Here is a 12,629-nt window from a genome sequence, read left to right as displayed (position 1 = left end):
TAGTATGAAAGACAGTAGGAGCCATCTAAATTGACTTGAAATGAAGTCTATGGAAAGTTACCATAGAATTATTATCCCCGGAGGGCAGTTATACTGAGTATCAATTTATTTTTACAGGCTTTATTTATTAATTCACTTAAAATTGGGGGTATGGATTAATTTTCCAAAATACTGTCTGTTCCCCTTGAAATAATTCTCAGCCATTTTTGTGTGTTTACTTCTTCATCCCAATATCATCTATTATTTTTAATGAACAAGCATTTCAATGTAAAAACAGAAACTAGTTGATAGGTAGAAATAGACATAAACATCACAAGTTTTTCACTTACTTTTGTCATTACCAAGAGACCTAATGATGACTGAAATTAAATAGCTTCTGACCTTCAAAGCCAAATAAACAGGAAAATCTCTCCTACAGATGAGAAAAATGCAGAGCAATTTTCATGGGGCTTGAATTCACAACCCTGAGGTAGAGACCTGAGCTGAGATCAAGAGTTGAATATCTAACTGACTCAACTACGTAGATGCCCCCAAAACAGAAATTTCTAACAGAAGGTAAATTAAATAAAACATTCCGTTTGTATTTCAAGAACAAAGAGTCAAAGCCCTGATAAAACACAATACCTGAATTGGCCAGCTCCAAGTGTGTCACCTGTAAAAAGACTGTTTCTTGCATCTCTTAGATTTTCTCGAAGTTTCTTATCTAGTTTCTGAAAAATCAAATTTGATAGTAACTTTTAAAGAAAAATTTCACAGAATCTTATATAGGATAATAAAATGTGTTATTATGAACATTAAGAACATAATGTGTTCTTAGTTTCATAACCAAGAAACTTGGAACTTCTTTATAAAATAGCAATTCTAAAACCTAAATATTTTAGTTTCTTTACTATTCAATAGTATCTTAACTTGGACTTGAAAAGACCAATGCCTTTTCTATTGTGACTCAGGCCTGATTTCACTAACAATCACTTTTCACGGACTATTTTTACTTTAGGTACAGGACTGATTTGCAGTAATGAGCCATCCTCTTACCCAATCATGATTCTATTTCACAAGAAAAGTCTCTATATAGTGATGGCTGCAAGAGGCTCCAGAATAGAAATGGAAAATATGAAAGAAAGCAGCCCTCCATCAGTCAGTAATTCACTGTGGCTAATAAAACTCAAAAACATCAGTGTATCTTTCATCTTTCCATATCACTTATCCTTTCCTTTCAGTAATTCTATAATGTTTCAATTCCCTTACTTGTTTTTTAATCTTTAAAGCAAATTTTTGAATGCCCAGTTTATACTATATATTTTACTCCAATATAGTGGGATAGCAAATGCACTGCATTTTAAAAATGATTATGATTGTAGGAGAAGAATAAATGAAACAAGATGGGAATGGGAGGGAGACAAACCATAAGTGACTCTTAATCTCACAAAACAAACTGAGGGTTGCTGGGGGGAGGGGGTTTGGGAGAAGGAGGTGGGATTATGGACATTGGGGAGGGTATGTGCTTTGGTGAGTGCTGTGAAGTGTGTAAACCTGGTGATTCACAGACCTGTACCCCTGGGGATAAAAGTATATGTTTATAAAAAATAAAAAATTAAAAAAAAATGGTTATGATCGCCAATAAACATTTCCTAAGTGAAGTTAAATGTAAAATGATCCGGGGATCAAATAAGTATAAAAACTACTTGGAGAAACAAGGCAGAAAGACAAATATACATTTTAGTAAAAAAGAAACAGCTGGAATAACATGTCAGCGTAAATCATTTTCTCCATCACATAACAGCAAAAAATGACCATTTTTAAATTTTTGGTGGAAACCCAATGTTATAAAATACAAATATCTGCTTTAGTATTTAATATATAACCCACAGCAATCATATACTTAATATTAACAAAAACACCTGAGGTATTTATGGAAAACAACTGATAGAATATTATTTGTCATCAATGGATATCTGTATGAACTCACCACTGCTACCATTTCTGCTGCTGTTCCTCTTGAACATCTGATTATAGGAACAGCACCTGTTTTAAGAATAGATGTTAGCAATGATTTCAGCCATTAATAATTAAAATGGATACTTAAATAAAATACCAAACCATCAAAAATATAAGAGAAGTATAAAATTTCAGGCTAGAAACATGAGGATTTATCATCTCAAGAGTAAAAGCAAGATTTCAGAAACGGACACTTCCATTCAAAGAGAAAATATAAGGGAGTCAAAAAAAAAAAAAAACAAGGCCATTTCTGTATGGTAGTGGCTTATCAGTGTGACCAGATTTTTTTCAATGAATTAAAACTAAATTAGGATTTGATTCCCTACAGGCAGTTTCAAAGTTTGCTCACAGGAATCACTTTAATTTGACTTAATGGAAAAGAATGAAGAGAGATAAGTTAATTTAGCAGTTTGGTATTATTATTCATGATTTAACAAATTAACAATGAACTATTATAGTCTTTTTAAAAAAATCAACTTAAAAGATAAAAAACATATTCTTTCAATGTGAAAAGCTCCTAAAACGTGGCCTCAGTTCATTATTGAATCAGCTCATTAGACCTCTTAATTTCTCTTTCTTTATTGCCAAGTTTTATCAAAGGTTGAAATCCTAAAACGATAGGAAAAAACCCAATTGCACTGAAAACCTCAGAAAACAAACTGAGAACACTGTAATCTTTATATGCTAAAACCGTTGCATTCTAGATTCTATACAAAGCATGTTCAACTAGAAAAGTAAAACTGTAGAATATTAGCAAATTTTATAAAAAAAGTTTTCTTCCAAGTTATACATGCTTGTCATATAAGATTCTGATACTAGAAATGTATAAAGTTAACCCTTTGATTCTAGCACCTAAAATAATCTCCATTAAAAATTAGATATTGATGGTTTCAGATTATTTTTATATGTAGTCTTAATAAATGCATTAATGAAGACTACAAAAAAGAAAAATACAGTAATATACAATTATACATACTATTCTTAAATTTGCCTTTTTCCACTTCATTTTTTGTTGACATCCTTCTACATCAGATTGGCAGTAGTTTCAATTTCTCTTCTGAAAAAAAATCACTTTCTGATACTTTACATAATAAAGGTTGCTCTAACACTTCAGTGGTCTTTTATGCTTCTCTTTTTCAATCACCTTTACCTTAAAAATGTATCATCATGGAAAAATAAGCTAATGTCTACAAAAAACCAGCATTCAATGAAATTTTGGAGTGTGTGTAGGATGGCAAAATAGTAGGTTACTTAAAAGATTAAAAGTTGGGGCGCCTGGGTGGCTCAGTGGGTTAAGCCGCTGCCTTCGGCTCAGGTCACGATCTCAGGGTCCTGGGATCGAGTCCCACATCGGGCTCTCTGCTCAGCAGGGAGCCTGCTTCCTCCTCTTTCTCTCTCTACCTGCCTCTCTGCCTACTTGTGATCTCTCTCTGTCAAATAAATAAATAAAATCTTTAAAAAAAAAAAAAAGATTAAAAGTTGTAAATCAATGTGCTCTGTTTAAAGCAATAAACAACAACCTCATTTGAAGGTACTCAAAAGCATGCGGGAAGTATGGGGGGGTTGAGGGGGTGGGGGTGGGGTGTGTGTGTGTGTGTGTGTAATATATATATTTCTCTCGTTTTATATATATATATAGAAGAGATATATTTGAAAAAGGAGATACATTTTTAACCAGCTTTTCTCCTGAGGGTACTTTTCAGCTTGCAAGGCACAGAGGAGAAAGAGCTGAAGCAGAAAACATAAACAGAAGACATAACGAGCTGAGGAATCAAAGATTGATATTGAGGGCTGGAAATTAAAGGAGAAAAATCCCTGAAAGGAGGGAGCCCCAAAGCTTACATGTAAATTCTCCTCAAACCTCTGTTTATATCCTAAACTATTCATGGTGTCTCTCTTTTCTTCAATTTTCTCATTTGTGAAATGAAGAAACTTCAATAATTTAGTTTAAGGGTCATTTCAACTAGGGTTTTCAGTGTCTACAGAATTAAAATTACAGTTATAAGGTTTCTAAACAGATCCAATAGTAATAGTAAAGCATAAAATCACACATTAGATACTGAACACAAAGTAGCTGTAAGTAAATTTAGATGTACCAAAGGAAATGTTTAAAATTCTGAGTATAGTGAATTAACAGTATATGTAAATTTAGTGTTTTCTGGAACCTTGGGAGTGTGCCTTAATAACCAAATTTATCTCTATACTTAAAAGTGTATTTGAGGGGCACCTGGGTGGCTCAGTGGGTTAAGCCTCTGCCTTCGGCTCAGGTCATGATCCCAGGGTCCTGGGATCGAGCCCCACATTGGGCTCTCTGCTCTGCAGGGAGCCTGCTTCCTCCTCTCTCTCTGACTGCCTCTCTGCCTACTTGTGATCTCTGTCAGATAAATAAAGAAAAAATCTTAAAAAAAAAAAGTGTATTTGAAACTTTCCTAATGGAATATTAAATATTTTGAACTTACCCAGTGTAACAAAAAAGCAGAAGAGGCTGTCAACAATAGTGTCCATAACAGTTTCCATCTCTGTGTCTGTGATATCTGGCCTGTTAATAGCTAAAATAACATACAGAGAAAAAGTTACCAAACTTCTATGCCTTGATAACATTTGTAATACTCAAACAAGTAAAATTTTTCATGTGTTACACTTTAAAGTGAACAAGTATCCATCAAAAATTACACTACTTTAAAAAAACCCACAGCACTTCAGTATCAATAGCAGTGAGTAGTATCAACATCAGACTAGTACTAAGAAAAAAATCTACCACATAATATATATAAAATTTTTGTCAGAGCAAATAAAAAAATAAATATCCTATTCCATAATTTTATTCACAAACATTAGATAGCCTCAAGAAACTACTGAACTTATTACCCAACTACTGCCAGAAAGGACAACACAAATTAATTATCACAAGACCAGTGTCCCACATCATTTTTTTTTATTATAGTAAGTTATAGGAACTTATTTTCTGATGTATTGCACTGTACTAAAATGGTTTCTAAACTTAAGTGGCTATCTGAATCACTCTAGAAATATGAAAATCTCTCTGGAAGCTATTAAATATTCAAGATTCTTAACTGTTTTCCCCAGGGATTCAATTCAATACATAATTCTGGATAATTCTATGAGATCTGCAATTTTGGCAGGCACCTCAGATGGTTCTTAGGCCTACACTTAGGGGAAAAAAGACTATACTTAACAAAGACCTTGCCTAACTCCTCCTCCCATCTCTCACAATACCTAGGCCTAGTATCTGACAAGTAGATGTCCAATAAATGATTGTTAAAAGACTGACCAGACTAAAATATCATCTACATAATATTTTAAATTTCCCAACACCCTGAATGTGAAAACAAATATAAAATTCAATACAACTTGAATTTGAATGAGAGGAAAGCAGAATCCAACTGTATATATTAAAGTATTTAAAGAAAGTATGAACCATCCAGAGGACTTAATGAAGAATTCAACCAGGCAATATAGAATCTGGATGAGGAAATATACTGCTACTTGGTGTTGCAGATTCAAATCAGAAGACAGAAATGGCCAAAAGACATAATGTTAATTACGTAAATTCAAGGAACACCAACCTAGGGAAATACTCAGCTCATTCCATCAATCAATGGTGTAGGTAAAATCCAAATGGAAACCTCCAGCCCTTAGATTCTATACCCGGTCTCTCACCTCTAAATAAGAACTGACTCGAAGAGTCAGAACATTGTCCATCAATAACCTCAACTCCCTTATATTAACAACAACTTGGAGATAGTACCCTGACTTTAACGAGACAAAATCTGCTTCCTTTAAAAGGATAAATAAATTTGCAATGCATGAAAAGTAGGGGAAATAAATAAAACCCAAGACAGTAACATATTATGTTCAGACCAATCTGTTTATCAGCTGAAGCACTTGAGACATTTGAGAGGATCTGGCATATAATTATGGAATGGTTAAGAGCACTGACTCTGGAGTGAGTGACTTGGTTCAGTAATCTGCTTCTGCCATTTCCTTATCAAGTTACTCAGTATCTGTGCCTCAGTTACTTCATCTGGAAAATATAAGTAATAATACCACCTACTTCACAAAGTTACTTGGAAGAGTAAATGAACTTACACTGTAAAGTGCACAGAGAACAATCTGTTATTATTATAAATATACTACTGAGAATCTGGGTAATTAGCCATATAATTATACTTTAAAATTAATAAATTAAACTTATCTTTAAATTTAATAATTTCAGATTTGTGGTTCTTTAAGTTGAGAGGTATAAGAAAATTAGTTATATTTATAAGTACCTGAAGGTTTAATGAATTTAGACTCACTATAAATTTAATTATTATTAAAAGTTACTTGAATATTTGGGCAGATTTTGCTTATTAGATTAATAAATTTGCCTGGCTTCATATTTAAAGTACTTAAAAATGAAAATGCTAAACTTACAGATGCAATTTAAACTAAGGGAATTCAGCGAACCAAGTTTGTTGACTAAGCTTGTTAATTGGGGCTGTTTAGAATCTAATCTGTTCAATCTGAATTAACTGATCAAAGAAAAAGCTAAGGTGCTTCGTTGTGTTTTTGCTATTGTTACTGTTGTTTTTATGGAATACCTCATGAATTTGCATGTAGTCCTTACACTGCAGGCATGCTAATATCAGTATGGTTCTAATTTGAGTCTACATGCTGCCGAAGTGAGCATAAGGTGCTTTGTTTTCATATGAACATATTATAAGAAACAATTTATAAAAAACAAAAAGATTCGCTTAAAGGCTTCAGGAAAACTAGGCTTTAAACATGTAACTTAAATACTTAATAATTAATAATTTAACAATAATTAATAATTTAATAATTAAAACTCAATTAACTGTAAATAGACTTCTGTAAATAACAACTACTGTCAAAACTCTCTGACACAGGCAATTCAACAAATGCTTACACCCTTTAGGGATGTTGTTTAATTTCTAAAACACAGCACAGCTCAAGAAACAAAAAACTGATGTTCCCTTCTCAGGGAGCTTAACATTGAGTCCAGTATTTTATAACAGGGTACCACTGGCATTGTGGGCAGAACAATTTTCTGTTATGAGCATGTTTACACACTTCAAAACATGTAGCATCCCTAGTCCCTGCTCACTGAATGCTAGTAACAGCCAAACTTAACATAACAATCAAAAACATCCTGACACATTTCAAATGCCCCTTTCCAGGGGCCACACTCTCCACTCAGGAACCAATGAAATTCTAGTCAGCCCCAAACATCTCAACCCTTCAGTAGCAAATTAATGATTATTTGAATGAACTGGCTAATCATATCTACTACAGTTTGTGTTTTTCTCTAAAATATCTGACATAATTAGTGGACATAACATTTCAGTTAAGCAAGATGATTAACTTTCAGAGATCTGCTATATAACACTGCATCTAGAATCAACAATACTGTATTGTACACTTAAAAAGATAAAGGGACAAAAAAGTGTTCTGAAAAAAAAAAGCAACAATGATAATAAAATGGGGTTTGGGTATTGTGTGTGTGTATGCATTGTGTGTATTAGTTTTAATCAATATCCAGGAATGGTCAGTTTACCAAAATACTGAATACAAACTCTAAAGGTAGTTAGACAGCATTTGATCAAACACCAGTATTCAATCCACTAGTGCATGAACAGGGTGTAAGAATCAAGGGAGTCTAAAAATCTATATTTGAGAAAACATCTATGCTTCATTCCATAATAGTGCTATAACAGCTGTTGATGCCTGCTGTACTAGAAACTTTTCCAGGCATTTTATACAACTAATTCATTTAATTTCCACAAAAACTGTGAGGTAGAGAGTATTACTATCCCCAGTTTACAGATGAGGAAACTAAACCACAGAGGAGTAAGCTGGTTTTGTCCAAGAGTCAAAGTACTAGAAGATTCATTGAATCCTACTACTAAAATACTGTCTTATTTGCCATGACTAAATCATTCAGGCAAGCTGCTATGTGGTACCTAACAGGTCACAGTATTGGTACTTCACTGAACTTACAAAACAACTTTATTACATGTTGCTTCTAAGTGACAGAATTCAGTCTGAATTCTGTGTTTTCTTTGTGTGCTTTAAAATATCTTTCAGAGTTCTACTGCTATAAACAAAGCTGGCTTTTGATTGTACCAAATATGCTATTTTTGTTTATAGTACAACTCATTTTGTTAACAACGAATTATAATATTCCTGTTTTTACATACCACGATACGAAACAAGCTCCTTATTTTGATTACATAATACAAACATATCATCTTCCAAAGTAATAAAATTGAGATACTGATCAAAAACCTAGAAACAAAAGAAAAAGGTTTATAAATCAGTTTTACAATATATTTTTTTGAGCAGACTCCATGCCCCAATGTAGGGCTTGAACTTATGACCCTGAGTTCAAGAGTCACATGTTCTACCTACTGAGCCAGCCTGATGCCCCAATTCTCCAATACTGAAAGCACATTTGGTTTGATTTAATCAACCACTGGTAAAAATTATAATTATATTCAATAACAGAAAATTATACTATGCAGCAGACAGCCTCCCTGGGTAAGAATAAGGAGTTAATATCAAAAAGAAATATGAGCAAGACTTTAAACAATAAATTATCAAGGAGGGGAGTAATATTTTCAGAAAACAAAATTTAAGAAGATATAAAAATTTGTTTAAAGATTGTGGTAGGGATATCACTTTTGATGAAAAAAAATCACAATTATATTCATTTAATCAGATTTTCCTAAGAAAGTCATAACTATTTTTCCAACACGAACACTTATAAGTGGGAAAGAAGTTATACTAGTTCTTTAGAGGTGCAAATCATGGAAAAAATTAAGAAAACTCTTTTTGAAATGCATTAAATTTAATTAAACAGAACTATTTCTACTATTTTATATAAAATTAATGATAAGCTTTGAAAAGAAGAACATTTAGGCCTCAAAAACTAATCAGTAGTAGTAGACTATCTAAATCTTATCAGTAGGGAAAAATGGGAAGTAAATAGTTGTTTAGTCTTTTATTTGCCCTCTATCATTCCTTAGAATTTCAAGTGTTGTTCAAATTCAAGCAGCACAGGGCACAGTAGGGCTATAACCAAGAATAAATTTATAGATTTATTTATAACTAAGCTGAACCTATCTAAAAAGTAACCATGATATGGAATGGATGGTTCATCCTAAGTTCCTTCTTTTCTTACACTATGCAATTGGATCCTCTCTCCTAAGTAGATCTGAAGTTAGAATGGTGACAACAGTGATTATAAATAAAATAATGTCAACATATTTTTAGTATAATTTTTAACAACACCATCGTCAAACTATTTTTCCTTTTTTCAAAAAACTTTATTTATTTGACAGAGCAAGAGAGCACAAGCAGGGGGAGCAGCAGAGGAAGAGGGAGAAGCAGGCTCCCCACTGAGCAGGAAGCCCAACATGGGGCTTGATTTAACGACTTTGGGATCATGACAGAGCTGAATGCAGATGCTTAACCATCTGAGCCACCCAGGAGCCCCTGTCAAACTATTTCTAAGTTAAACTAAAAAGATTACAAATCCTAGCCTAAAACAAAGACAGATTTCAGCATTTTGTTTTTATCTTTCAACTTCATTGGGTTAATAGGTACCTTTAGTTTGGTTTATTTTCCCTAGTTCAAACTGTAGATAATTTGCATTATCAGAACTCTTTCTAAAAGTAATGAGCCTAAATATTTGTTAGGTTGATCTGGTCCTCTATAAATTAGGCACTAAGTTAATTAACAAGTTTCAGAATATACTAAATTTTACATTAACAAAACGTCATCAGACAACCAAAATCTCTTACCTTGGCTACTTGTGTTACTGCACTGGCAGCCAATGCTGCATTCGCAATATCTTCCAGTTTACTTCTTGAAATAGCAGAAATAAAATTTAAATAATATGATTCATAGAGCTGATTTCGCAGATCCTAGAAATACAATAAATACTTCATTTTTATGAGCAAGAATAAAGGATGACCATAAATAAGAATCTTTTAGATAACTATAAGAGCAAGATTCTGGAGGATAATATACATATTTAAAAGATGGATTATATAAATGACACTCAAAAACAAGAATCCCAAAAGAATAAAGTCATGAAGAAGTTACTGGTTATTTGTTTGCCAGATACAATGGACCTATATATTAATAAAGTTATGATATACTGTTACCAATAAAATTCTATTTTAATTACAATGTCACATAAAACCGCTTGAAATAGTATATCTGCATTTTTATTAAAAATATCCAGGGGCGCCTGGGTGGCTCAGTGGGTTAAGCCGCTGCCTTCGGCGCAGGTCATGATCTCAGGGTCCTGGGATCGAGTCCCGCATCGGGCTCTCTGCTCATCAGGGAGCCTGCTTCCTCCTCTCTCTCTCTCTGCCTGCCTTTAAAAAAAAAAAAAAAAAATCCAGAAATGGCTCTCATATAAAATGCTTATTATATTTTGTAGATATTGTCTTCTACAGCTCTGGTCATGTAATAATACAACCTATTTCCTTTGCTGCACAGACAAAATTTCAATGACCAACTCCAGAAGTATTACTTCTCAATCATCCAAAAGTAGTGTAATTTAAAGTTATGCCAATTCTTAAATCAAATTTACTGATGTTTTCATCTACTCATCTAGATGAAATGTACCTATTTCATCTAGGCAAATATGTATCTAAATAACCATACAGAAATACTTTGTATATACTGCAGGTTCAGTTTCAAACCACCACAATAAAGCAAACATTGTAATAGAGTGAGTCAAAATAAATTTTTGGTTTCCCAGTGCCTATGAAAATTATGTTCACACTATACTGTAGTCTCTTAAGTCTGCAACAGCCTTATGTCTAAAAAAAGAGTATATACCTTACATAAAAAATACCCTATTGCTAAAAAATGCTAACCATCATCCAAGCTTTCAGCAAGTTATTAGTGATCACAGATCACCATAACAAATATAATAATAATGAAAACGTCTGAAATAGTGTGATAATTACTAAAATATGACACAGAAACATGAATTGAGCAAATGCTGTTGGAAAAATGGCATTGGTAAGACTTGCTTGATGCAGGGTTGCCAAAAACTCTCAATTTCTAAAGAGCGCAGTTTCTTTTTTTTTTTTTGAAAGACTGTATTTATTTATTTGACAGACAGAGATCACAAGTAGGCAGAGAGGCAAGCAGAGAGAGAGAGGAAGGGAAGCAAGCTCCCTGTCGAGCAGAGAGCCCAATGCGGGGCTCAATCCCAGGACCCTGGGGCCATGAACTGAGCCAAAGGCAGAGGCTTTAACCCACTGAGCCACCTAGGTGGCCCTAAAAAGTGCAGTTTCTGTGAAGCACACTAAAACAACGTATGCCTGTATTTCCTCAAACCTAAGATACTGTTGGTTGCAAGAGGCATCATTATGTAATGCCAAGAAAGAATTAATTCTGCCAATACAATTCTGTAACACACCATCAATTTTTTTTAAAAGATTTTATTTATTTATTTGACAGAGAGAGAGATCACAAGTAGGCAGAGAGAGAGGGGAGGGAAGCAGGCTCCCTGCTGAGCAGAGAGCCCAATGTGGGGCTTGATCCCAGGACCCTAAGATCATGACCTGCGCCAAAGGCAGAGGCTTTAACCTGGTGAGCCACCCAAGCGCCCCCACACCATCAATTTTAAGATGCATCTGATATCAAAGATAAACGTTTAAGTGTGAAAACCTGAGGGTTTGGAGCATGTGTGAGGAAGGCTTCTGAGGAGGACAGTGTTTTAAAAAAGGTTGTGGGGTTGATTAAAGCATGAAGGATTAAGAATTAAGAGCAATGAGGAAATAAGTAAGTATGTTGAAGATATTGGGAGTCATGTTTCTCACTGTCAGAAAAAAAAGTTCTAGATTTGTAAAGGGAAAAAGAAAAAACTAGGATGAATCCTGTATTTCTGAAATGAAATAGTTTTGGATATTACCTGTCTTTTCATCTAGAGAGGTAAGGAAGATTTTTAGAGTCAAATATAGATATAAAAGTATTCGTGTGTGTGTATATATATATATACACACACACATATACTTCCTGGTTCTGTCCATTTTGATGTCCTAAGAACTCTTAACACCTTAGTAGCAGTAACTATGCCTTATTCCCAGTTGCTGATTTCTAAATACCATTCTCTACAAAACCCAACCAGGGCTCCTTAGAAAATGGCTGAATCTTGGGCTAGAATAAAGTATGAGATGAGACTGAACAATCGTATTGTGCCTGAAAGTAAGGAAGTGGTCTAAGAATGAAGACATTTCAAAAGGATGCAGAAATGCAGGATATAATATCAATATATAAAAGTCAACTGTATATCTATACACTTGCAATGAACAATCCTAAAAACAGAATTAAGAAAACAATTCCATTAACATTAATATAAAAAAAATGAGGGAATATATTTAATAAAAGAAGTGCTTGGGGCGCCTTCGTGGCTTAGTGGTTGGGCCTCTGCTTTTGGCTCAGGTCATGATCTCAGAGTCCTGGGATTGAGCCCCGGATCGGGCTCTCTGCTAGGCAGGGAGCCTGCTTCCCCCTATTTCTCTGCCTGCCTCTCTACCTATGATCTCTCTGTCAAATAAATAAACAAAATCTTAAAAAAAAAA

The 12,629-nt window shown here is 33.8% G+C and overlaps 1 protein-coding gene across 3 annotated transcripts in view; it reads right to left on the bottom strand.

Moving 5' to 3' along the window:
• SCFD1 (sec1 family domain containing 1) overlaps positions 1 to 12,629 on the bottom strand; it is a 107,710-nt gene that overhangs the window by 79,641 nt on the left and 15,440 nt on the right. For all 3 annotated transcript variants that reach the window (XR_006602829.1, XM_013057596.2, XM_004755155.3), the window contains exons 5-9: positions 9,825 to 9,947; positions 8,220 to 8,307; positions 4,458 to 4,547; positions 1,970 to 2,025; positions 625 to 710 (exon numbers count right to left, since the gene is read on the bottom strand). Coding sequence is in view for 2 of the 3 variants with exons in the window: in XM_013057596.2 (XP_012913050.1) it covers positions 625 to 710; positions 1,970 to 2,025; positions 4,458 to 4,547; positions 8,220 to 8,307; positions 9,825 to 9,947 (443 nt within the window). In the remaining variant the exon portion in view is untranslated. The remainder of the gene's footprint in view (positions 1 to 624; positions 711 to 1,969; positions 2,026 to 4,457; positions 4,548 to 8,219; positions 8,308 to 9,824; positions 9,948 to 12,629) is intronic.

The sequence above is a fragment of the Mustela putorius genome, unplaced genomic scaffold, assembly GCF_011764305.1.
Source record: "Mustela putorius furo isolate JIRA1106 unplaced genomic scaffold, ASM1176430v1.1 tig00003898_pilon_pilon_pilon, whole genome shotgun sequence".
Lineage (NCBI taxonomy): Eukaryota > Metazoa > Chordata > Mammalia > Carnivora > Mustelidae > Mustela > Mustela putorius.
The sequence above is the reverse complement of the archived record's forward strand: the minus strand, read 5'-3'. Positions and strand labels throughout refer to the sequence as shown.